Source organism: Alnus glutinosa, chromosome 4, assembly GCF_958979055.1.
Source record: "Alnus glutinosa chromosome 4, dhAlnGlut1.1, whole genome shotgun sequence".
In the NCBI taxonomy this organism is placed as follows: domain Eukaryota; kingdom Viridiplantae; phylum Streptophyta; class Magnoliopsida; order Fagales; family Betulaceae; genus Alnus; species Alnus glutinosa.
The window spans coordinates 4,743,716-4,767,714 of NC_084889.1; the positions used below are offsets into that span (position 1 = coordinate 4,743,716).

Below are 23,999 nucleotides of genomic sequence, written 5' to 3' on the forward strand. Positions count from 1 at the left end.
CTGGCCAGACCGGCCAAGGGGGTGGCTGGGCCACCTCCTTGGCCAAAATGGGGGTGGCCAGCCACCCCTATGGTGGCCAAGGGGGGTGGCTCAGCCACCCCTCTTCTTTTTTCCTTTTTAAAATTTTCTTATTTTTAATCATTTTTTAAAGATTTTAATTTTTTTTTTTTTTTTTTTTTTTTTTTTTTTTTTATGTATTGCCATGTGTCAACCTCAGCGGTTGACACGTGGCGAGACGTTAAAATTCAGACGGAAAATCTAACAGAGGTACTAAATGGGTTTTTACCCTTAATTCAGGTACCACCTATGATACAAAACAAAACTGAGGTACTAAATTTAAAATCACGTAAAACTCAGGTACCAATAGGGTATTTAACCCTAAACTATAAACTCCCTTTCAAGTAAAAAAAAAAAAAGTTGTTAATTAAAATGAAAAACAGAGGCAAAGATAGAAAAGCAGAACACCCACTCTGCTTATACTTGCTTGTGTTTCAACCAAAAAAAAAATTGCACCCAGATGGGCATAATCTTTAGCAAATAAACACCCAAGAACTTAAACTATCCTTTGCGTCCTTTTATCCGTTCTTTCTTCCCCGAACTTTCTCAGGAACCAAACGGTCTAATACAACAAAGCAGTGAAGAAAACGAAATAGCAACAAACCTGAAAGAGTGAAAAACAGCACGAGCAATCGAATGAGAGAGCAGCATGCCATTACTAATCCTATCTTGGGGTTCTTCAATCAACCAAGAGCCCCTTCAGACGCAAGGACGCAAAACTTACCTATCTCCTCTCACGACGGTAAACCAATATGAACTAATTCGGTGCATTTTTGTATTCCTTTTCTAAAACCAGGCCAATATTTTTCATACTCAGCTCTCTTTTTCACAAAATTCTCTATGACATACTATCAAACAGATAACAGGCCTCTTTGATCTCTTTGTATCGACCATTTAATATACCATCATTTATTCGCAATGAAACTAAAATTCATACGCAACTTTTCTGTTATTTTCCATCACATTTCCTCAGCAAAGCAAATAAGCATCGAAGTAGTACCCAGAATAAAAATTATATGCTTGTTGGTAAATAGATCAAAAATAAGCCAAAAAAGAAATGGACTAATCTTAAAAAAGAAAACATTTATCACAAAAACTTACATGAGATGCAAACGAACAAAGAGGGGTTGAAACTCCTTTCACCTTCTTCTTCTTCTTCTTCTCAGACTCTTGGCTCTCTCTCCCTCTCTCTCTCTCTGGTGCGACGGGAAGCAGGGGCCGGGAAGGGGATGGGTAATACGGCTAAAAACTAGGTTCACTCTCTGCGACCAACATGATTTTGACAAAACTCAGCTGATTTTGACGATTTCCTCACGAGTCTTGGATGAAAACAGAGAAGAGAGACCATAATGCGAGAGAGAGAGAGAGAGAGAGAGAGAGAGAAGACCTTGAGAGATAGAGAGAAGATGAGGGAAAGAGCAGACCTTGAGAGACAGAGAGACGCAGAGACGAGAGAAGAGAGGGAAAAGGCAAAGGGAAAAGGAGAGAAGAGAGGGAAAAGACGCAGAGACGAGAGAAGAGCGGGAGAGAAGAGAGCGAAAGGAAAAGGCAGAGGGAAAAGGAAAAAAAAAAAAGAGAAAGAAAAAGAAGCAACTTGGCACCGGAAATAACAATAAAAAAAAGATAGATGGGTGAACAGTATAACGCTACAGATAGCGTTGTACTGTTCACCAATGCAGCCTCAATCTATCCTAGTGTGCAGATGGGTAATCCGATGGAGCATCATTTTTTGAGTCCTATTAGCTATTATAGATTCACAATGGGTTATACATAACCCACTGTGAATGCTCTTAAGTACCTTAAGCATTTAAAAAAAAAAAAAAAAAAAAAAAAAAAAACACTAATGGGACAAATCAGCCTAGCCCAGATGTAGCACTACTCTAATCTTGGAGAAAAAGACCATTGGGCCCTCCTGCGGGTTTATACATTCAGCTCAATTAGCCAAGGCCTTTTAGCTATGAATTTCTGAATGCACCTTAACCACCAACATATTCAACATTACTAAAACCTCTCCAAGTAGGAGAGAAGATTGCAAAGTACAAACGTTGACTTGATTTGGGTGGGGTGCGCCAGGCCCGTGCTGCAGTGCAACGCATGGGCGACGCTCGAGCTGCCCAGTAGCGAGCTAGTGTGGTGGGCTCTCCCCCTAAAAAACTAAATTTAATATCATGTGGCCCAATGGGCCACGTATCAGATATTAAACTGATAAGAACAGATACTACACTTGATCTTAGCCAAAAGGCCGAGAAAGATATGCTTGACCCAACCCTTTGTTTTGCTTTACATACTTCTGTTTCGCTTTTCCTTCTTCTCGCTTTCACCATGTGGGACTCCAGACTTGAGAGTCAAGACCAACTACAACGGCTCCCTGAATTTCCTAGCATTGAACCGCGGAGACTTATGCAAAAGTGCCCTTCCCATGAGGGCACATGGATATCCCTTTTGTTTAGAGAGAGAAGCTGTTTGCAAGTAGGCTTGAGGAATAGTTATTTCGGTCATGGTGGCGCAACCAAATAACATAATAGCTATTCTATTCTTAGATCTATTTCTGCGTGCCAAACGTGTCATCGGGTACGTATTTGATCGTTATGATAAATAATGAAGGTTTAATTTGAAAACAATGGTTGATAGTTAGAAATATCTACAAGATAGAATACTCTAGAAATCTAAAAAATCTTAATCCATTGATCGTTCTAAACGTATCTTCAAATTTATCAAAAGCTCTATCCTTTAAAAATGATTAGACAAAAGTGTAGAAGAAAGACAATGGCTTGCTTTGCCTTCTTGATCAGGTAGGTTACCAGAAGGAATGGATTTATTTTCATGTTCATTGTTGTGGATCGGGATCCCATTTCAAATGGGAGGATGTCATGTTAATGTCAATGACGTTAACTCCTCTTCAAACTCTGGCTCTCTCTTTCTCTGTTTTGGTTCAACCAAGCCAAACTGTAAAATCTTTCATACAAAGACCATGAACCCTAACTAGAATCCATCTTCATACAAGGCCATGTCAGCACAACCTGTGAATAAAATCTTCTATTTGCAGGTTCTTCAAACTCTAAAAGGTGCTGTTATTTTTTTTTTTTTTGGAGTTTTATCAAACAAGACCATGTAAAAGCTTTCTTTTCATACAAAGAGAGATTCTCAATCAGACTCTGTGAATAAAATTACTTTGATTTTTAGCAAGAAAATTCTTATGGGTTTTTGGTCATTAATTTTGACAATGGGTTGTTTTCTTTATGGCCGGGTGGGCGTAGCCAAAACAAGTGTCATTGGTTATTTGGTTGGACTCTTTCTTTAGCCAAGAGGACAACAATATGGGGTGGATCTTAAAAATATCAGCCCTAAATAACTATTTGAACTCATCGGAGACAGTGATCAAGAACAAAGGAGCCCTGTAACCAAAACCAACACTCATCGATCTATTCGCTTCACAATATAGGAAACTGAAAAAGGAGAAAAAGATACACACTTTGAAAACCTGTTAAGAATATAATTATACTAAGTTGCAAACTTCTGTTGTGATAATCTTGTATACTCCCTCCACTGTACCTAGACATTATTGCAGTGACAATTACATGAAAATTCATATTGTACTCCTGTTTTTCTTCCATGCAGCTCATTTACTCCGCGTCTGGATTTTGCTTTTCTTGGTGCAAAAAAACGACAAGCAACCACCATTATCATGCCTGCATATTACATTCAAAAACTTAAATGTCAGCTTTTAGGTCTAGTGGTGTCTCGATATGTTATAATATGATCTAATTAAAAAAACCCTTTAACAAATAAATCTCCCCGACAGATATAACTCCTACAGTCCTACTACCTACCTGAGTTTTCAAATTAAACCAAACCCGACAAGCTTTATTAGCTTTGAATGCTTTACCGACTTAATCATCATCCCTGAACCTTATCTATGGTCTGAATTATTGCCAACGGCAAAATCTTCCACATTATAAATTTGTTCATTCGGTGAGCAAATCAGAGCAATGGGTTTGGCCAGAGCAGGATCTAACCGATTGATCACAGTTACAAGTTGTACAAGCAGAACTAATTTGACCCATGTTCTACCATATGACATGGAATTCTCTTGAAAATATTTTCATCTAAACCAGAATTTGCAAAAGCATAAGCAATTGATCAATGAGATATATAAAAACAGGATTCCTCTGCTCTTCTCTAAGATCCAAAATTCAAAGCCTTCGATTGAAGCATTTTTGGGGTCATCTATTCGAAAATCATATTAATTATAGAAATTTATGAGTAGTAGATGTTACTGGAAGATAAATTAGTGTCAAATTTGTGAGTTGTAATATACCTGCTGCTGCTGCTTCTGCTTCTGATGCTGCTGCTTCTGCTGCTGCTGCTGCCACTGCTTTTCATGCTTCCATTGCTACTAGACCCACCACTTTCACTCTCTCCGGATACCGAAAACGTCTTCTTCCACCACTCCTTATCTACACCCTTTACAGATCCATCCGTTACCGGAGGCTTGGGAGAAACTTTTGCACTTGTATTTGTCGCAGACGACGACTCATTTTTCTGCTTATTCTTCCAAGACCCTAAAGACAACGGAAAGCTCATCTTAAGGTAAAGCCCTCCACCATCTATGCCTCCAGTACTTCTTCTCCCCTGTGTTCTCTTATCATTCATCTTCTTACTACTCTCCCTCCTATACAAAGCCCTCTCTTCCGGCACGCTTTCCTGTCGAGCTTGATCAACGAAAGGCTGCTCGACAAGATCCTTCAACGAAAGCTCGTAGCACGCCTCCGGCATGTTCCGCACCATTTCCATGAGCTCCTTCTGGCCTCTGACAATGGCTTGGGTCCTTGACGCTGGAGAGAGGCTACGGTAGTGGTTTGCCCGGTGCTGCGGGCTTCTCGGCGGACTTCTCGGCGGGCTTGTTGTCCACAAAGGCGGCGAACAAATACCGGAGTCATCGGCCGCCTTCACTTCTGGTACAAATCGCACTTCCATGCCATTCCCATTCCAGCTATTATATTTAGCGTAGTTTTGGGCGGTTTTTCGAGCCCGGGAACCATAACTGTCGACATAACTGTCACTTCCTTGTCCTATATGATTCGAGGAACTAGTACGATTTTGTAGTAGTTTTGTGCCAGGATCAAGCATGGCTTTTTCTGGGAGGAAGAAATGGGAGAGGGGGAGAGAGAGAGAAGGGTGTGTGTTTCTGGTTTCTGTGGGAAGAGGTTGGTTGAGGGGCATTATCATCACCGACCCTTATGGTCTTCATGTCATTTTCTTGGCAACCAAGCTTTTAATCAGGCCCTCACAGTCACGGGGGGTGTTTAGGCTCATAAAGTCAAGATGTTCTAGATGAAGCAGATGGAGATGGACGGCCAGCTCTTTCTCAATTATTTTTTTTTTTCTTCCCTTTTTTCCTGTCTTTTGAGGAATGACGAGCTTTGGCTTTTGTCTTCTTTTTATGTGGAAGCAAAAGGCTAGCATGTCCCCCTCCACGTTGCGACTTTTCTGCAAAGCGCAAAATATCTTGTAACGTATCCGACGGGGGTGGTTGCTTAATGCTTAATTAATTGTTAAGCATGGAAAGATAATACAAAAGTTTGTGGGATTTTGGGATCCCATGATGGTTAATTATATTGTCTGATTTTTACTTGCCGCTTTCCAAAACTTTATAGTCAAGCGATAACTTTTTTTGTTTCCAAAAAAATAAATTGACTGGAATTATTACCCCATAGGAAGCATTAAGAAATGAATAAGGTTCCCTTCCATCATTTAGCATATGACTCGGGTAACAATCAGCGTCGGCTCGATAAATTTAGAGACTTAAGGTAACAAGTTATTTTTTTATATTTAAATATTGATTAAATTAAATTTATTTTAATATTTATATTATGTATATTTTTTATTTAATATGTTAATTAGAGCGCTTTCTTTTATTTGTAAAATGTATTTTAAAACTTTTTTTATTTTATAACTTATATTAGATATAGAATGACTTATCACTTTATTTAAAGACATGAAATAAGAAGATTTTTTTTAAAAAAAAAATAAGGAGAAAAATGAAAATAAGTTATATAACGATTGATTTGTAATAGAATATAATGCGAAAAAAAATTGTTGGACGTTGAAGACTCATCGGGGGTGTAATTCTCTCTATTATACACAATGCAAACAATGAAAATTTATATGCTTTGAAGACTTTTCATATTTTTCTAAACATTCAATTCAAATAAACGTTGGAGAAAAAATTATGCACGATGGACTAATTTCATGAATGTAAAAATGAAGCTTTTAAAAATAATAAATAAGTGAGACTTTTTCAGAATTTATTAATTTTTTTTTAGACTTTCAATTTATAATTACTTTTATCATGATTTAGTGCCTTAATTAGAGTCTTAAAATGTGTTTTGTAAAATAACATTTATTGTACAATTATTAAGCGGGAGTCTAAATTAAAGATTTTTTTAAGCCTTAATTTTATTTTTTTTTTAAAAAAAAACATATTTATTATATAATTATTAATTAGAGGCTTATAAACGACCACCTAAATCGGCTAAGACTCTAGCCGCTTATGGTGACAATCAATGGTTGGGTTGCCGTCGCTATTACGAAATCAGGAGTTTATGAGCACTGCCTTTAAGAGGATAACGACACACTGTTAAAACTAGTGGTGGAAAAAGCAAACCCACTGCTATAGGAACCGTACTGATAGTCTGAAAGTAAAGTGCAGTTACTGATTTAGACTTGGTTGAATTAGAAGTGAAGTTCAGCGTGCATGGTCCACCCTGTCTTTGAAGTGGGTTGCTTCATTATTTGATTGTTGTAGCCAATGATATCCAGATGCAACCTGTAGTTTTAGCCAAGAAATAAATATGTACAAGAAAGCCACAAGTGTGAGTCACACTTGAAGCAATGGCTCCAGTTTGGGACTGAATAATTAAAGATGAGTCCACCTAAGCTATTGCTGGATTCGGCCCCATAAAAACATAATAGTAAAAAGTTGGTGAGTAATGATTAATGGGTATGAGTCTCGTCCTCTTTGCTGCACCACCGGCCTCTTCGCTGCACCGCCACACTCAATCTCCCATCACCACCGTCACTATGGGTGTCGGCCACCCTTTGATTACTTTGAGGGTGTTTGAGATATCCCAATTAAAACTTAGAAGTAGTTGAACCATCTCTTTTAGTCACGACTCGGCCACCCCAAATTCCAGTTAAGGATGCCAAGTTATACACAGAGCAACTGTAAGGTGCATGTGTGCGTGGGAGAGCGATTGCTGTACTCCAATAATGGTGGTGATGGAAGACTAGTAGTGGCATTGCACGCGGGTAAAGATAACAATAAAGTTGATAAGGTTGGTGAGGAGCGTAGAAAAGATAAAGTTCTAACTTTTAAATAACTTGATATGATTTTAACAGTTCATTTTAAACGATTGGTTGAGAGTTAAATTTTAAGAGTACTGAAAATGGTGCAATACCTTATCTTGATCCTTTAAGAAACTTTGCAACAAGACATGACATTTGTCTCTTAGGAGGACTCGGAAAAAATCCAAAAACAAAAGCACTAAAATTGATCAATTACATGCTTTTGTAAAGTGGAATCATTCAATTTATCAGTGGATTTCGATCCAATTATTTGTGGGGTTGCGGGGTAAAGATCGTTTTACTGAACGATATCTTTTTTCTTTCTTTTCCAATCATAATAGACTAGGGTTTGGTTTTAATTAGCTTTTATTTAATTTATTTATTGGGTCCCCCGTACCTTTCAACACATCATTTCCTGTATTATTCAAGCTGTCTTTCCTAATTAAACAAAATAAACTGCAAGTTCTGCCAATATTGTATTTTGGAGATATTCATAATAAAATATATCAATAGTTGGGGTATCACCCTCACGGAAACAAGGTTCTATCTATAGATGGATTATTTTATAATTGAAATTTTATTTTGTTTGTTTAATGGTATACATATGATGTAATAACATATTTATTATACGATAACAATACCTTATTAAGAGTTCGTTTGAGTTTGCGATTTAAAAATAACGATTTTAAAAGATGCAATTTGTTTTTAAAATTATGCGTTTTCAAAAAAACATAAATTTCCTTGTGATTTTAAAAAGTAGTCTTTTACGTTTTCGAATTATAATTTTTTAAAAACGCAATTCACAAACGATTCATTTTTTGCATTGGTTTAAAATAGTATTTTTGTCTATGAAATCGCAATCTCAAACTCACCATAAATTTATAAAATCTAATTAAGATCATAAAATAGTTGAATCTTAATCTCATATGCACGGGAATAAATTGTGATATAGGAGTAGTTGATTTATTATTTGGGACCTAACGAATACCAAATAAGGATCAACTTGAAATAGCGATGAGTTATTTATTGGTCTAAATTAAATTTTATAAATTTAAGGGATAAATGCATTATTGGTCTATGTGGTTTACCATAATTATTTTTCACTCCTTATGGTTCAAAAAGTTCATGGGATGTCCTCGTGGTAAGCAAGAATTATAAATCGATCCCTGAAGTCAAATTTTGTTAAAAAATTTGATAGATTTAAATGTCATGTCAGCACCACGTCAAACCAATAAGACAGTGACACGTGTCCATATGGTTTTTTTTTTTTAATGGTGAATATGGTTTTTTTTTTTTCTAAACGAAAGATCGGAATATTTCATTGATCCAAGATCATGAGCATAAAAGCTCTTATTTCACAAAGCATGAAACTTTATAAAATCAAAGCCACATGCTACGAGATTACATAATCATAGATACAAATAAAATTCTTACAATAAAGTGATATCTATGACTTTCATCTTTCGCTAACCCATGTGCACAAATAGTTAAAGAGCAGATCTGCTTCGAGCAAATTAGATCTAAGACAAGGGTAGCCAAATATTCTAAAAATTTATTTAAACCGGCCGTGAGAGATACTTCTCACACCAAACTATCCAGGCCATGAGAGCTAACCTCTTGCACTTGACTAACCTTCATCCCATGGGCAGGTTTAAAGAGAAGAAAATTTTTATTCAATGCAAAAACACAACTAGCAAACAGTAGCAATGACCAGGGAGGAGATGAACGGCATAACAAGGAAGTAAATGGACGGATGCATAACAGAACGGCAAAAATTGCTGATTTAGTCGGAAAATACCTACAAACAAATAATAATAATAATAAAAAACCAAAATGAAAATGGGAGGGTAGGTGCCGTGAGTAGAAAGAGAAAGGAAGAGAATGGAGCATGTCTGTTCACTCTTCCTCTCATATTTTTTTTCTTGATGAATATGTTGACATGTTATTGATTATTATTTTTTAAATAATATAACATTGTGTACATTATATATATATATATATATATATATATATATATCATTAAATGCAGCAATATAAAATTTAAATCATAAAATGATTCTTTCTCATTATACTTGAAAAGAAGGGTATCCTTATCCTTTTGGACAAAAGGCTAACCAATAACCATGATTATTTAATTTGGATACAAAAACTTGCGTGGGGATTTTAATTAAAGGTTCAAAGTATCATACTTAAAGAAGGCTCTTCAAGAGTTCAAATAATATCCATATATTTATTTATAGACATAATTTTTTTATAAATTAATTAATTTGTACGAAAACTCAGACAAATTAACTTTAAAAGCGACATGTGTCCTTTAATCTATTAAAAAAAATGCAAAAAACATATAAAATTAAAAAATATATATATATATGTTTCTCTTATGCAAAAAAAAAAAAAAAAACATACGTCACTAATAAAAATTAATTTGTAATTTATAAGAAATTTATGTCATTTATTTAGCACCCTCATATCTAAAATTCAAGTAACTACGTCAGCCTGATAAAAGATGTGGGGGCAACAATACGTGCAGCGAATATCTTTGAAGTATTTTATGGTGTGGGATGGTCTACAAGAACAAGACCTCCTCTTTCAACTCAAAATTAATTAGATTAGTTTACCATACGTCAAGGAGACCAGCCAGCAGGATTCGAAAAGTCAAGGAGAACAGTGTATCTGTTAGGTGTCAAATTCCTGTCGCATACAGGTGCATGCTCCACATGAAATATATTTATCTAGAAGAGTATGGCCAAAGAAAAGTTGAGATAGATACAAAAATAAAAAAAAAGTCATGATAAATGATAATGCTTGGAGCAATGACCTACAGGTAACGGCTCTTTAGTCCTGGTCAACATCGTGGCAATAAAAATAATAATAATAATAGGAGGAGGAGGAAACAAAAAAAGAAAAAAAAGATTTTCTTTGGAGCAATAATTTAGAATGGATCTTTAGTCCTTGTCCAACATCCTTTTCCATTATAAATTGATAGCCAGATTAGAGTCATTTCTATTGGACATTAATTTTCTAAGAGATCGTAAATGGTCTAGATTTCTTCAAATATTTTATTATTGGGTTTTGTCAAATCCAATCCATATTTTATTGAGTTGTTCAACTACAGGTCTAGCATTAACCATCTTGTAGATTATATATTTAGAGGCAAAATATTCTTTACTTGTCCCGTCTTCTAACATATACTTAGCTTCGAGGGCATGCCAGAAGTCTTTGACCATTAGTTTACTCTTGTATATGTCAAATGAGTAATGCTATTTTTTTACCTCCTATCCATCTTTATCTATATTTTGTTTTTCAAATTTACCATTAAATTTGAAAATGAGATGAATCGAAGATGAATGAGAAATAGATGAGTAGCGTGTCTTTATATCAAATAGAGAGTTGACCATTGCATTGTAGATGTGACATTTACAGATGTAATCGTCGAGTAATGTTACATATCACCCTTATATCCACCTTTTGTCCTCTCGTAATTGATGTGGCTCTTAAAATCACCATTGGATCAAAATCCATTAGTGGTTTATCATAAATTCAATGGTGATTTTAAAAGCTACATCAATTATGAGAGGACAAAAGGTGGACACAAGGGTGATATGTAGCATAACTCGTAATCGTCCTACTTCCGCATCATTCTTGTTCGAGTCTCGACAAGGTTTCATTGTCATATGCAGCCGGTTTGTGTGGTTAACGCATAGGCCGCCTTGAGATCAGGAAGAAGGAAATGCATATTGTTCTGTCATGTTTTGAAAGACAACGAACCTCTCGAGTTTGATGAAGTTACCAACAATGTTCTTTCAGATCGTCGTGCCATAGATACATAAATAACTTCTTAAGATTGTTAGTTCAGAGATCTAAAACAAGAAAAATAAATGATCTTATGGTGCATTAGAAAGTTGCTTTCCTGAAAAAAAATGTTTTTCCTCACCAATTTTGACCAATTGGTGTGCATTAGGTTAAATAAAACACTTCTACACGATACAATAAAGCCCAAAAAACCTCTCAAGTTTAATTGTGTTTTGCACAAAAACGAAATTAAATTAGAATACCTTCAAAGTTTCTATTATAACAAGGAGATAAACAATAATTTTTAGAACTACAGAAGGATTTTGAGAAACATAAAAGAGGAGAAAATATCAGTGTGTTTAAAAACTATTATGAAGTGGGCTATAAATGTGTCAATTTAGGGTTCAGGGTTTTAGGGTTTAGAGTTTATGGTTAGGGTTTTAAGGTTTAGGGGCTGATAGGAGTGTAAATTCGGACTGGTTATAACCGGCCAGAAAACCGAAAAATCGAAAAATCGAGTTGGTACCTAGAGCCCGAGCCGAGTATTGATTTTCAAAAAATTCGGTTATAACCGAATAACCGGCTCAGGGGCTATTAATTTATTAAAAAAAATAATTTACTCCATACCCTTTTTGCTAGTCATTGGACAATAAACTTGGAAGCTTCGGGTTGAGATGGCCAAGTCAAGTCCTCGGTAAATTTCAGGATCCGACAAACTATTTTCAACACAAAATCATACTTATAAAAAGCTGGTGGGTAAACGGTGTGTAGTTTTTGTTTTTTGGATGAATAAATGGTGGGTAATTTAGTGTAAGAAAGAAGAAAATAGCAGAAATTATGATTAATACACGATTTACAATTTTATAATATGAATTCTGTTCTTGTTTGTGTCTGCTCACTGGTGCATCTTCAAACAGAGGAAGTTGAGATGAATTAAAGGTAGAAGAAACAATACACATACACATACAGAAACAGTTTGTAACATCATAGGGATGGACTTGGGTTTTTCTGTCAGGACTATACTATACACCCTCTAGCTTTGTAAGTGCCAAAGTTCTTTGTATTAAGCTGTCGTATTTTTGTGAATTCAGCTATAAGTTTCTGGTTTGATACTTGTGCAAAATTTTCAGTCTTTTTCATTTAGTTTAGTGTTTAAAATCAGCTTCGGGTTTACACTCCTAAAGGCTGAGGGTTTAAGATTTTAGGGTTTAGGGTTGATGATTTAGGGTTTTTTAATGTATGTTCTTTAACAAACATGTATTTTTGAAATAGGATTAGGGTTTAGATTTTGTTTCTAGATTCCTGAGAGCATACATGCCACACAAACCAAACCTTTCTCTCCAATTGTGTTTCTTTTTCTTCTTTTTTTTTTTTTAAAAAAAAAAAAATGAAAAGAAAAAACCAAAATCTATCCAAACAAAAGAAGACCCCTTTTGTCGACATTTGAACCACGAAGCAGTGAAGAAGTATGTAGGTCTTCGCATCTTACAGGAGAGGAAAAACATTTGGCGGATGGCACCGAATGTTGGCGTGTGATGGAGGCAACGGCAGCGCTTAGGAGAGATCGACGGAGGCGCGTGCAGTGGGCTGTCGGTGGCAATTGAAAGGACAGTGGTGTTATGGGTCTGGCGTAGAGTGGAGTTGGGTTGCTTGACAATGGCCATGAAGTGCGAGAGAGTACAAGAAGATAGTAGAAGATTCGAGAAGACCATGAGATGGCACCCGGCCACCACTCGCGTTTTATGTGAAGATGTTATGCGTTTTGCTTTTCAATTAAGTATGCGTTTTATGTTATAGGTTTAGGCGTTTTGGTATCTTGTACAGTATGCGTCCATGCTACGTTTTCTTCTGTAATTTCTGCATTCCAGAAGGAATCAAATGAGCTGTATAATTCTGTTAGAATATTTATAACAGAATCAGGTATTTAGGGTAGGAAGGCAAGAAAATAATATCAGAGTTGAAACGTATCTTGGAGAGTTGAGACTTGCGAAACCATCTTCTTCATTGCATTGCATTTTTTATGCACCACAAACAAGAAGAAATTTGGTAATTTGCTGGCGTTTTTGTTGACCTCGAAGGGTATATTGACAATGTTTTAGTAATTTGAAAGGGAATTGTTCCAATTAAAAGTTTGGAAGACATTATCCATTGATTGGTAGTTTGGAGAGGGCATATAGACTTTTCAAAAAATATTAATATAACGAAGGGGTAAATACAATTCACCTCCCGAAGTTGTCAACCAAACCGAATTTTGATCATGTGCGTGTCACGTGATTTTTTTTAGGCAAATTTGTTCGTTTTGGAGTGGCTGCCCAATCGGGAGCCGCCCCTTAGTATTTTCTTTTTTTTTTTTTTTAAAAAAATACAAATATGTTTGTTTTATTTATTTTTATTAGATTTTTTATATATATATATATTTTAATGGACACGTGTTGGCTTCTTATTGAGTATCTCCAAAATGGTAAAACAATGTCTTTTTTGAGTGGTTAAAATTCCGTTTGGTTTGACAGTCAAACCAGATGGAATGTCTGAATTAAAATTTTTTAAAATTTTGAAAGAATACTTTACAAATTTTTAAACTTTGGTAGTCAAATTGAGAATACTTCGAGGGTGAATTGTATTTAATCTTATAACAAAACTTAAAGAAAATAGTTGTGATTTGGAAAAATTTACATGATAGAAGTTCTTTTAGTAGAATTCCATGTAAGAACAGCTAGATCAGTCGCATCATGCACCGTCAAAGTTGAATAAAAACTGAAGCAATGCGTTAACACTAAAGGGCCAAGACCCACTCAATCTTTCTACCCTCAACTATATAATGTTCCAGCATTTGAATGTTTGAATTTCCAGCCATTTCTTTTTTAACTGTTACATGGGTGTGAGTGCAGCCTCTGTACTCAACCGTCTTCTGAACAGTAGAACCCAGAAGGTCCAAACTCAACCCGGCAGCGCCAAGGCCTTAACCAAAACAATCATCACTCACCTTGAAGCGGGTCGTCTCCGAGAAGCCGTTTCGGTTCTCTTTGCTGCCCCAGTACCACTCTCTTATCCCCTTTACGCGCATCTCTTCCGAATCTGTTCTATAAATCAAGCCATCGTCGAGGTCCGGAAGGTCGAATCCCATTTGGTCACGTTCTCGCCCACGGCGCCGGTCTTTCTCTTGAACCGGGCAATCGAGGCTTATGGCAAATGTGGATGTTTGGTGGATGCAAGGGGGCTGTTTGAGGAAATGCCTCAAAGAGATGGTGGGTCTTGGAATGCTATGATTACAGCGTACGCGCAAGGTGGGTGCCCTGAGAAGGCCTTGTCATTGTTTTCAGAGATGAATAGATCGGGAGTATTTGCGAGTGAGGTCACGTTCGCCAGTGTTCTTGGGTCTTGTGGTGCGGTTTTGGCACTTTTTCTTTTGAGACAAATTCATGGGCTTATTATAAAATATGGGTTTTCTGGGAATGTAATTTTGGAGAGTTCACTTGTTGATGTATATGGGAAATGTCAATTTATTAATGACGCACGCAGAATGTTTGATGAGATCAAGAATCCAACTGCTGTTTCTTGGAATGTGATTGTGAGGCGGTACCTGGAAATGGGTGATGGAAAAGAGGCTGTTTTAATGTTTTTCCGTATGTTTCGGTCCGCTGTTCGGCCTTTGAATTTTACATTCTCTAATGCAGTTATTGCTTGTTCAAGTATATCTGCACTAGAGGAGGGGATGCAAATTCATGCAGTTGCAATTAAAATGGGTTTTGAAAATGATGAGGTTGTTTCAAGCTCTCTTATGGATATGTATGTCAAGTGTGGGAAATTAGAGAATGCTCGTGGGGTATTTGAACAGCCAGGTTCAAAAGATTTGATTTCTTGGACTTCAATTGTGTCGGCGTATGCAATGAGTGGGAAAACTGGGGAGGCAAGGGAGCTTTTCGATCAGATGCCTGAACGCAATGTGATCTCCTGGAATGCTATGTTGGCAGGGTACACCCGTTCCCTCCAATGGGAAGAGGCCTTGAATTTTGTATTTTTGATGCGCAATTCAACTAAGGACATTGACCATGTCACGCTTGGGTTGATACTAAACGTGTGTGCTGCCCTTTCAGATGTCGAAGTGGGAAAACAGGTCCATGCTTTTGTCTACCGAAATGGTTTCCTTTCCAATCTTGTTGTTGGCAATGCCCTTCTTGACATGTACGGTAAATGTGGGAACTTGAGAAGTGCCAGGGTTTGGTTTTATCAAATATGTCAATGGAGGGATAGTGTTTCTTGGAATGCTTTGTTGACCAGCTATGCTCGTCATGGCTTGAGTGAACAAGCTATGACAATTTTCTCAGAGATGCAGTGGGAGACAAGACCAAGTAAGTTTACATTTGGAACTCTTTTGGCAGCTTGTGCAAATACTTTTGCTCTTGAGCATGGCAAACAGATTCATGGATTTATGATTAGACATGGTTATGAGATGGATATTGTGATCAGAGGGGTGTTAGTAGACATGTACTCAAAATGTCGCTGTCTTGAGTATGCTCTCACGGTTTTTAAAGAGACAGCTTCACGGGATCTGATTCTTTGGAACTCCTTAATTTTTGGATGTTGCCACAATCAAAGAGGTAGGGAGATACTTGAATTGTTTGGATTAATGGAGGAGGAAGGTATAAAGCCAGACCATGTCACCTTTCAAGGTATTTTGCTGGCTTGTACATATGAAGGCCTAGTTGAGTTGGGAACGCGGTATTTTAATTCAATGAGCAATGAGTATTGTGTCATGCCTCGGTTGGAGCACTATGAGTGTATGATTGAACTCTATAGTCGGTCTGGGCACATGGATGAGCTTGAGAATTTCGTTAAGAGTATGGCATTTGAACCCACTGTTCCAATGTTAACAAGAGTCTTCCATGCTTGTAGAAAATATGGGTACTTGAGGTTGGGAGAATGGGCTGCTGAACGACTTAGTGAATTGAATCCTTCAATTCCGTTAAAATTCCAGATTATGGATAGAGAGAGATAGTAATTACTGTAATTGCAGATTTAAAGGAGCTGCTCCCGCGTTTTGGGTTCTGAGTCCTAAATTGCAATTTGTAGATAGAGGTAAAGCCATTTGCTTCCATACTTTCTTCAAAGGATGCTGCAGTTCATATATTGGTAAATTTTGTTCAATTTTATTTCCTCGAAAGGTAGCATATGTATTACTAACGAAGATATGAACATACTAAGAGATGAAAACAAAAGAACCAAGTTTCATATAAATCTACAAACTACAAGACACCTTGTACATCCTCTTCTATGACAGTTACATGAACTCTTTCTCTCTCTCTAACTCATAAAAGTTGGCTCACCATGTCGTCCAGCACGGCCACTAAGAGAGAAGATAGAAGAAGAGTGAACCAAGCCCAACACTACTGCCACCTGGCCTTCCTTGGGGATCGGACAGCCAGAAAACCTCCTACACAAGTTACCTCCGTTGATCACTTCCCTTCTTGCACCTGCCATCTCTTCTTCCTCTTTGCTTAATTAGAAGCTCTTCAAAGAATGTCAAATGGCTCGCTCTCTCTATGCTGTATAGAGAAGAACAATAGGATGGTCTGGTGAGAGAGTTTGAGAGTGGAAGAAATGGTTCTTCAACTTGAGTTTGGTTTGTGTGGGTTTTCATGTGTGCTTTGCTTCTTTATATTGAGGCAAGTGTTAAATGATTGCCCTTCATTTTTGCACATATTGCGCCACTTTCTGCTCACAGTTTGTCACTTTATTGAAGCGAATTATGTTTTCAATTTTTTTTTGGGACAGCTAAATACTGAAAATCACTAGTTTTTTCGGAAAAATGTTTTTGGCTAAAATGATTTACGTCAGAAAATATTTTTGAAACAAACAGGTGTGTGTCAGGTTTCTCTAAACTTGATAGAACTTCTACTTTAATCATCATTCTAAGATTTATTTACTTGTCACTTATATGTGCTACCCGATCACTTTTTCATTCTTCTTCTTATTATTATTTTTATTTTAATTTTAAAGTTTTAATGTTTTCAGGGTTTGAAGAAAGTTTATATCAAACAAGACCATAGGCAGTTATTTGGTTTGTTTCCTAGCCAAAAGAAAGATGTGCTGTTTATGCTGGTAGAGCTGTAGCACCTTAAAGCTGCTATAGCCAAAAAGAAAGTCTTCGTTCCTTGTCTGCTCTCTCTTCATAAATGGAGGTTACTTTCATCGTAATATCTAATGATTCATCGTAATATATAATGATCTTAAAGAAATTATGGTTAGATATCAAAATTGGGCCAAGTTTAGTGGAGGCCGATGGATGGCCAAAAAACCCAAAAAAAAAAAAAAACCAAAGTTGTTCCTTCTACCCTTTTAGGCTCTCCCTATTTTCTGTGTATTTATTGTTTTCCTGAGAACAAGAGTCAAAAAGAAATAAAAACAAATGCACCAGCCGGGAATCGAACCCGGGTCTGTACCGTGGCAGGGTACTATTCTACCACTAGACCACTGGTGCTTGATGAAGTTAGACCGCTGAAAGTAAAATATAACTTAAATATACTAAAATTATGCTGCCAATGCCATTGTGCCAACCGTCAACCGTCTATTTTCTAGACCACCACCAGTAGTTTCCTTCCCGATGGAGCTCGATCTGCATTCCCTGTTCCGCCTACTCCAATCCTGTGATACCCACCGTTCGAATCACCAAGGAAGACAGCTCCACCTCCTCTTTCTCAAAAAGGGTCTTCTAAACTCCGGTCTCACGCTCGGAAACCGCCTTCTGCAGATGTACGTGCGGTGCGGCAGCTTGAGTGATGCGTGGAAGCTGTTCGAGGATATGCCTGAGAGAAACTATTTCTCTTGGAATACTATGATAGAGGGGTTCATGAAATCAGGGAATAAGGACAGGTCACTGCAGTTGTTTGGCTCCATGCCCTACAAGAACGAGTTCTCCTGGAGCGTGATGGTTTCGGGGTTTGCAAAAGCCGGCGAGATAGAGGTTGCTCGGAGTTTGTTTAATGATATGCCGAGGAAGAACGGGGTTGCGTTGAGTTCGATGATTCATGGTTATGCTCGAAATGGGTGTGCAAGAGAGGCGGTGAAGCTTTTTAAGGATTTGAGTTCGGACCCTTCTGAAGTATTGCATCGTGATACATTTGTATTGGCGACGGTTGTTAGGGCTTGTAGTGATTTGGCAGCTCTTGATTATGGCAAGCAAATTCATGCACGCATTGTGATTCATGAAGTGGAATTCGACTCGGTTTTGAGTAGTTCTCTGGTTAATATGTATGGAAAGTGTAGTGATCCGGATAGTGCAAATCACGTTCTGAATATGTTGAAGGAACCGGATGACTTCTCTCTATCAGCATTGATTTCAGGCTATGCAAATTGTGGTAGAATGAATGATGCAAGGAGAATATTTGATAGCAAAAGTGATCCATGTGTGGTGTTATGGAATTCAATAATTTCTGGGTGTGTTTATAATAATGAGGAAACTGAAGCATTGGTACTCTTCAATAAGATGCGGAGAGAAGGAGTTCAAGAAGACTCCTCCACAGTTGCAAGTGTTCTGGGCGCCAGCAGCAGCTTAGGCATTCTTGGACATGGTAGACAAATGCATACACATGCCTGTAAAGTTGGGGTAATTGATGATGTTGTCGTTGCTAGTGCTCTAGTTGATGCATACTCCAAGTGTGGAAGCCCTTATGATGCATGCAAATTATTTAGTGAACTCAAAGCCTACGACACAATCTTACTTAATTCTATGATCACAGTATATTCAAATTGTGGAAAAATTGAAGACGCAAAATTGATTTTCAAAACTATGCCAAAAAGAAGCTTGATATCATGGAATTCAATGATAGTTGCTCTTAGTCAAAATGGGTGTCCAGTTGAAGCATTAGATCTATTTTGTGAGATGAATGAGATGGACTTGAGAATGGACATGTTTAGCTTTGCCAGTGTGATCAGTGCATGTGCTAGCATCTCTTCACTTGAACTTGGTGAGCAGGTTTTTGCTAGAGCTACCATCATCGGGCTTGAGTCTGATCAGATTATTTGTACTTCCCTTGTTGATTTCTACTGCAAGTGTGGTTTTGTTGACAATGGAAGAAACATATTTGAGGGGATGATAAAATCTGATGAAATTTCTTGGAATTCAATGTTGATGGGTTATGCTACTAATGGTCATGGAATTGAAGCACTAACTCTGTTCACTGAAATGAGGCAAGCTGGTGTTAGACCCACTGCTATTACATTTACAGCGGTTCTTTCCGCCTGTGATCATTGCGGACTTGTCGAAGACGGAAGGAAATGGTTTTATAGAATGAAATTGGACTATGATATTGATCCAAGGATTGAACACTATTCTTGTATGGTGGATCTTTTTGCCCGTGCTGGTTGCCTTGAGGAAGCAATGAATCTTATAGAACAGATGCCTCTTGAGGCTGATGCAAGCATGTGGTCATCGGTGTTGAGAGGCTGTGTATATCATGGAGATAAGACTCTTGGGAAGAAGGTGGCAGAGAGAATTATTATGCTTGATCCTGAGAACTCAGGCGCTTATGTGCAGTTATCTAGCGTATGTGCCAAATCCGGAGACTGGGAAGGATCAGCACAAATTAGAAATTTGATGAGATATAAGCAAATACAAAAGAATCCTGGTTGCAGTTGGGCTAATTGTTAAACTCAACACGGTTTGATGAGATTTTCTGCGTACAGCCAGCATGCTTCATGCGAGTAGAGCAATTAAAGAAGAATTCATCGCTTGAAACGCAAGACCCATATGAATGAGAAAGCGGAGAAAGTAGTAGCTATTGAATTAGCTTTTTCTCTGACTCTGCTTTAAGGTTATTCATTCACTCATAATCTGGTTCCTCTACTCTACACTTCAGTGATGAATAAATTGTTACTCCAGAGACATGCCATGATATGGAAATGACAAATAAACTTTGTAACACAGTAGGCAAAGAAGGAAAAAGAAAGAATCACGAGGGAGCCTCAAGCTTGTAAATAAGCGGATCACAAATATATTTGATGTGGTTTTCTTACTCACCGCTTTTTCATATATTCAAACAATTCCCAATTGGCTGCTGTAGCAAATGGAACAAGAAGAAGAAGCAGAGCCCAAAGCCAGAATCGTTATGTATACTATCTCATAACCCGCGTTATGAGCATGATTGTTCATTATAATTTAGTTTCAAAATTTATACATATTTTCATTGTACTTTTTATTAGAGGTTAAAAAATGCTTGTAAAAAAAAATTATCACACATCTTTCAATAAAAAACAATAAAGGTTAAGATCCTTAATTTTATTTTCATCCAAAAAAGTAAAATTTTTAAAAATATTTGTTCACTTTGGTGTAGTTTGTAACGAAAGAAGTATAAAAAAAAAAAAAAATAGCAAAAAGAAAATCTAAATTCTAATTATTACGGCATAGGTGTTGTAGTTTTTTCAATGATCAAGATGGTACTGTAATTTTTTTTACAGGACCTAAGCCAAATCCTACAAAATAAAACAAAATTTTTCACTCAACATTTAATGCAATCAAATAAATCATCTCACATATAAATTAAAACATGTTAAAATATTTGTACCATATCAGTAGTTTAAGAAGAAAACCTGTAGATTATGATTATCAAAGCATTAATAAAAAATAAAAATAAAAATAAAAATAGCAGGAGTCTCTAATGTTATTGGTGTGATACATATTATACTTCACTACAAATAAAACTCATATATTTTTGAACGTTTTAAAAAATAATACATAGCAAACTAAACAAAATGCCTGAAAATTGAATAAATCATACAAACGAAAACAAAAATATTCTATAAAACATTCAAATGAACTAAAAAATAAGACACTTAATTTTAGTTTAATCCATATAAATTAAAACATGTTAAAATCTTTGTGCCTGTATGAATAGTTTATAACGAAAAAGAAGTATAAAGAAAAGAAAAAAAAATAGCAAGAAGAAAACATAGTTTAATCTAATTATCAAAGTATTAATAAAAAGTTAGTAGGAATCTATAATATTGTTAGTGTGATACTTATTATATTTAAATACAAATAAAAATCAAGTAATTATAAACATTTAAAAAAATGCTGAACAAACTAAACAAAATATTTTTTTACGAATACAAAATAAAACAAAATCTTTTATTAAACATTCAACGTAATCAAATAAACCCTTACATCATGTTTAATGCTTAATATCTCTTTGGTATTTCAAAAGTATTTTACATTCCTTTTATGCACAACAATCAAATAAATTTTTGCATTGTTTTGCTTCCACAAGCATAAAAATACTTTAAAAAAATTAGCTAAAAATGAAGTAAATCACATAAACGAAAAAAATAAAATTCTGGAAAACATAGGTCTTTATCTTAGTTTAATCCATATACATTAAAACATGTTTAAATCTTTGTTCCCATAGGTACACATGGTTTAAAATGAAAAGTATAAAGAAAAAAAAAATTAAGAAGAATACATAGTTTAATCTAAATATCAAAGCATTAATACAAAATTAGTAGGAATCTTTATGTGATACCTATTATATTTCAATATAAATAAAACACAAATAATTCTGAACATTAGGGAAAAAAATATAAAGAGAAAAATAAGCATTTTTTATGAAATTTATTCCCATAGGTAGACATGGTTGAAAACAGAAAGTATAATGAAAAACAAAATAGCAGAAAAATATCTAGATTCTAATTATAAAAATGCATAAAACGCAAAGTCCTTCAACCTCCACAAAACCAAAAAAAAAAAGAAAAAAGAAAAACGAAAGAAAGAAGCAAAGTCCTCAAAAAAAAATAAAAATAAAAAAATAAAAAAATGATGTACTTCAACACTTTGTTCTTCTGTTGAATGTCGCTGCTGGATATTCTTGATTTCACAATTCAAGATGCTTCAAATCCTAAAGAGAGAGGTATAAATAACTAATATAATAGAGTAATATGACTTTTCAGCTTACTTGTACGGTTTCTTTAAAATTAATGCATACAATACCTAAATGGTCAATTATGGGTAGTTAATTTAGTACGTTCTTAGTTTTAAATTTTGTCTCTCTATAATTTTGGAGAGTCGTAAATTCCAAAACCATAATATTATACGTTAAAATTTTGAACTTAATGATATCTCATATTGGAGAAAAAAAAAATTTGACCACTTAGAATTAATGCATGTTTTAAATTTTAATTTTTTTAAAAAATCTCACAACTTAATGCGGTTATAATGGCACTTAATCCCTTCAAAAAAAATAAAAAATAAATGGCACTTAATGATATAATGCAAACAAATATTTATTTTGGTCTCATGAAGATTAACACCCATGATCTTTTTCATTAAAGCGCGATAAATTTATTAAAATCATGACAAAACTGGTTTAACCTTTAAAATTCATCTATTCTTTTTACTTAAAAAACCGATTCAGTATTTAAAAATTATGGGTTCACGCCACGTGTCATAATTCTCCATTACACAAAGAACATTGCATGAATATATAAATCACATAAAATTTTACTATCAAAAGAACCATAATTTTAGTTTTAATCCGTATAAATTAAAACATGTAAAATGTTCTCATATGTATAGTATAGTTTAAAATGGAAGGAAATGTAAAGAAAAAACAAAATAGCAAGAGAAAATTTTGGATTTTGATTATTAAAGCATTAATAGTGGGATTAATAGTAGGAATCTATGATATTGTTAGTGTGATATGTCCCTATTATATTTAAATAAAAACAAAATTATTATAATTTTGAATATTAAAAAAGAAGAAGAAGAGCATTTCAAATTTAATACTTAATTAATTCTTTAGTGTTTTAAAAGCATTTCTATTTCCTTTTGTGCATAATAATCAAATAAAATTTTGCATTTTTTGGCTTTCAAAATCAGAATAACACTTCCAAAAAATAAGTAAAAATCATATAAATCACATAAGAGAAAAACAAATATCCCCTAAAACATTTAAATGAATTAAAATATAAGACCCTTATTTTTAGTTTAATTCATATAAATTAAAACATGTTAAAATCTATGTTCCCATAGGTGTAGTTTAGAATGAAAATAAGTATGAAGAAGAAAAATAGCAAGAAGAAAACCATGATTTTGATTATCAAAGCATAAAATAGAAAATTAGCAGGATTTTTTTTTTTTTTTTTGTCGATGTGATACCTATTATATTTCAATCTTATATAATTCTGAACATTCGAAAAAAGTAAATGAAGAAAAAAAAAAATGAAGAATTACTCCACCAAAAATTTCACAAACAAAATGAAAACATATTTAGATTTCAACCAAAAATATAAAATACTAAAGAAACACTTGTCTCCAGAAAATAGTCCTACTTGTATCATTAATTGAGAGAGAGAGAGATATTAATTGTATCATTAATAGAGAAAGAGATATATTAAATAGACCGGTTCAATTTTATTTAAAAGACCGGTTTAGTCACCAAAAAGTACGTGTTCATGCCACGTGTCACCATTCTATGCCATTTTAAGGAAAAAAAAATCAGCTTTTATATATATATATATATATATATGATATGATTCGCTTTTAGTCTCTGTTTGAAGATTTATAGAAGAAACAAGCTATATAATACGCAGTGTCGCAGCATTTGCATGTACCCAGTCCCCGCAGAACTTCGCTGTCCTATTACTCTAACATGATAGATCCCTGTTTTATTTTCACTAAAGTCTTTAATTTTTGCCAAAGCCATTCACGCCCAGTTGATAACAATTCTTCTGTTGCTCAGTATACAATAGTAAGTGTTCTCTAAACTGAGGTAAACACTGTCAAAACTCTGTTTCTTGATAACCGGTTTTACTGG

At 35.3% G+C, this 23,999-nt stretch overlaps 3 protein-coding genes and 2 non-coding genes across 6 annotated transcripts; 2 read left to right on the forward strand and 3 right to left on the reverse strand.

The window, feature by feature from the left end:
- Nucleotides 1–2,116: 2,116 nt before the first annotated feature.
- On the reverse strand, nucleotides 2,117–2,312 carry LOC133867512 (U2 spliceosomal RNA). Its single transcript, XR_009900071.1, has one exon. It is a non-coding gene; the product is annotated as a U2 spliceosomal RNA (small nuclear RNA).
- Nucleotides 2,313–3,455: 1,143 nt separating this feature from the next.
- Nucleotides 3,456–5,345, reverse strand: LOC133866871 (uncharacterized). The gene is made up of 2 exons (XM_062303526.1): nucleotides 4,376–5,345; nucleotides 3,456–3,746 (listed from the first exon to the last, which is right to left on the reverse strand). The coding sequence occupies exons 1-2, from the start codon at nucleotides 5,284–5,286 to the stop codon at nucleotides 3,677–3,679; spliced, it is 981 nt and encodes a 326-aa protein (XP_062159510.1). The 5' UTR covers nucleotides 5,287–5,345; the 3' UTR covers nucleotides 3,456–3,676.
- An 8,642-nt stretch (nucleotides 5,346–13,987) lies between these two features.
- LOC133866808 (pentatricopeptide repeat-containing protein At3g26540) lies at nucleotides 13,988–17,274 on the forward strand. 2 transcript variants are annotated; one of them, XM_062303456.1, is made up of 2 exons: nucleotides 13,988–16,272; nucleotides 17,209–17,274. In XM_062303456.1, exon 1 carries the CDS (start codon nucleotides 14,069–14,071, stop codon nucleotides 16,190–16,192), a length of 2,124 nt encoding a protein of 707 aa, XP_062159440.1. In that variant the 5' UTR covers nucleotides 13,988–14,068; the 3' UTR covers nucleotides 16,193–16,272; nucleotides 17,209–17,274. The 2 variants fall into 2 exon arrangements, with proteins under 2 accessions (XP_062159440.1, XP_062159441.1); XM_062303457.1 differs by lacking the exon at nucleotides 17,209–17,274 and adding an exon at nucleotides 16,533–16,927.
- A 329-nt stretch (nucleotides 17,275–17,603) lies between these two features.
- Nucleotides 17,604–17,674, reverse strand: TRNAG-GCC (transfer RNA glycine (anticodon GCC)). The gene has a single exon. It is a non-coding gene; the product is annotated as a tRNA-Gly (tRNA).
- A 93-nt stretch (nucleotides 17,675–17,767) lies between these two features.
- On the forward strand, nucleotides 17,768–20,222 carry LOC133866863 (putative pentatricopeptide repeat-containing protein At1g77010, mitochondrial). The gene has a single exon (XM_062303519.1). It carries the CDS (start codon nucleotides 17,798–17,800, stop codon nucleotides 19,841–19,843), a length of 2,046 nt encoding a protein of 681 aa, XP_062159503.1. The 5' UTR covers nucleotides 17,768–17,797; the 3' UTR covers nucleotides 19,844–20,222.
- Nucleotides 20,223–23,999: the final 3,777 nt, after the last annotated feature.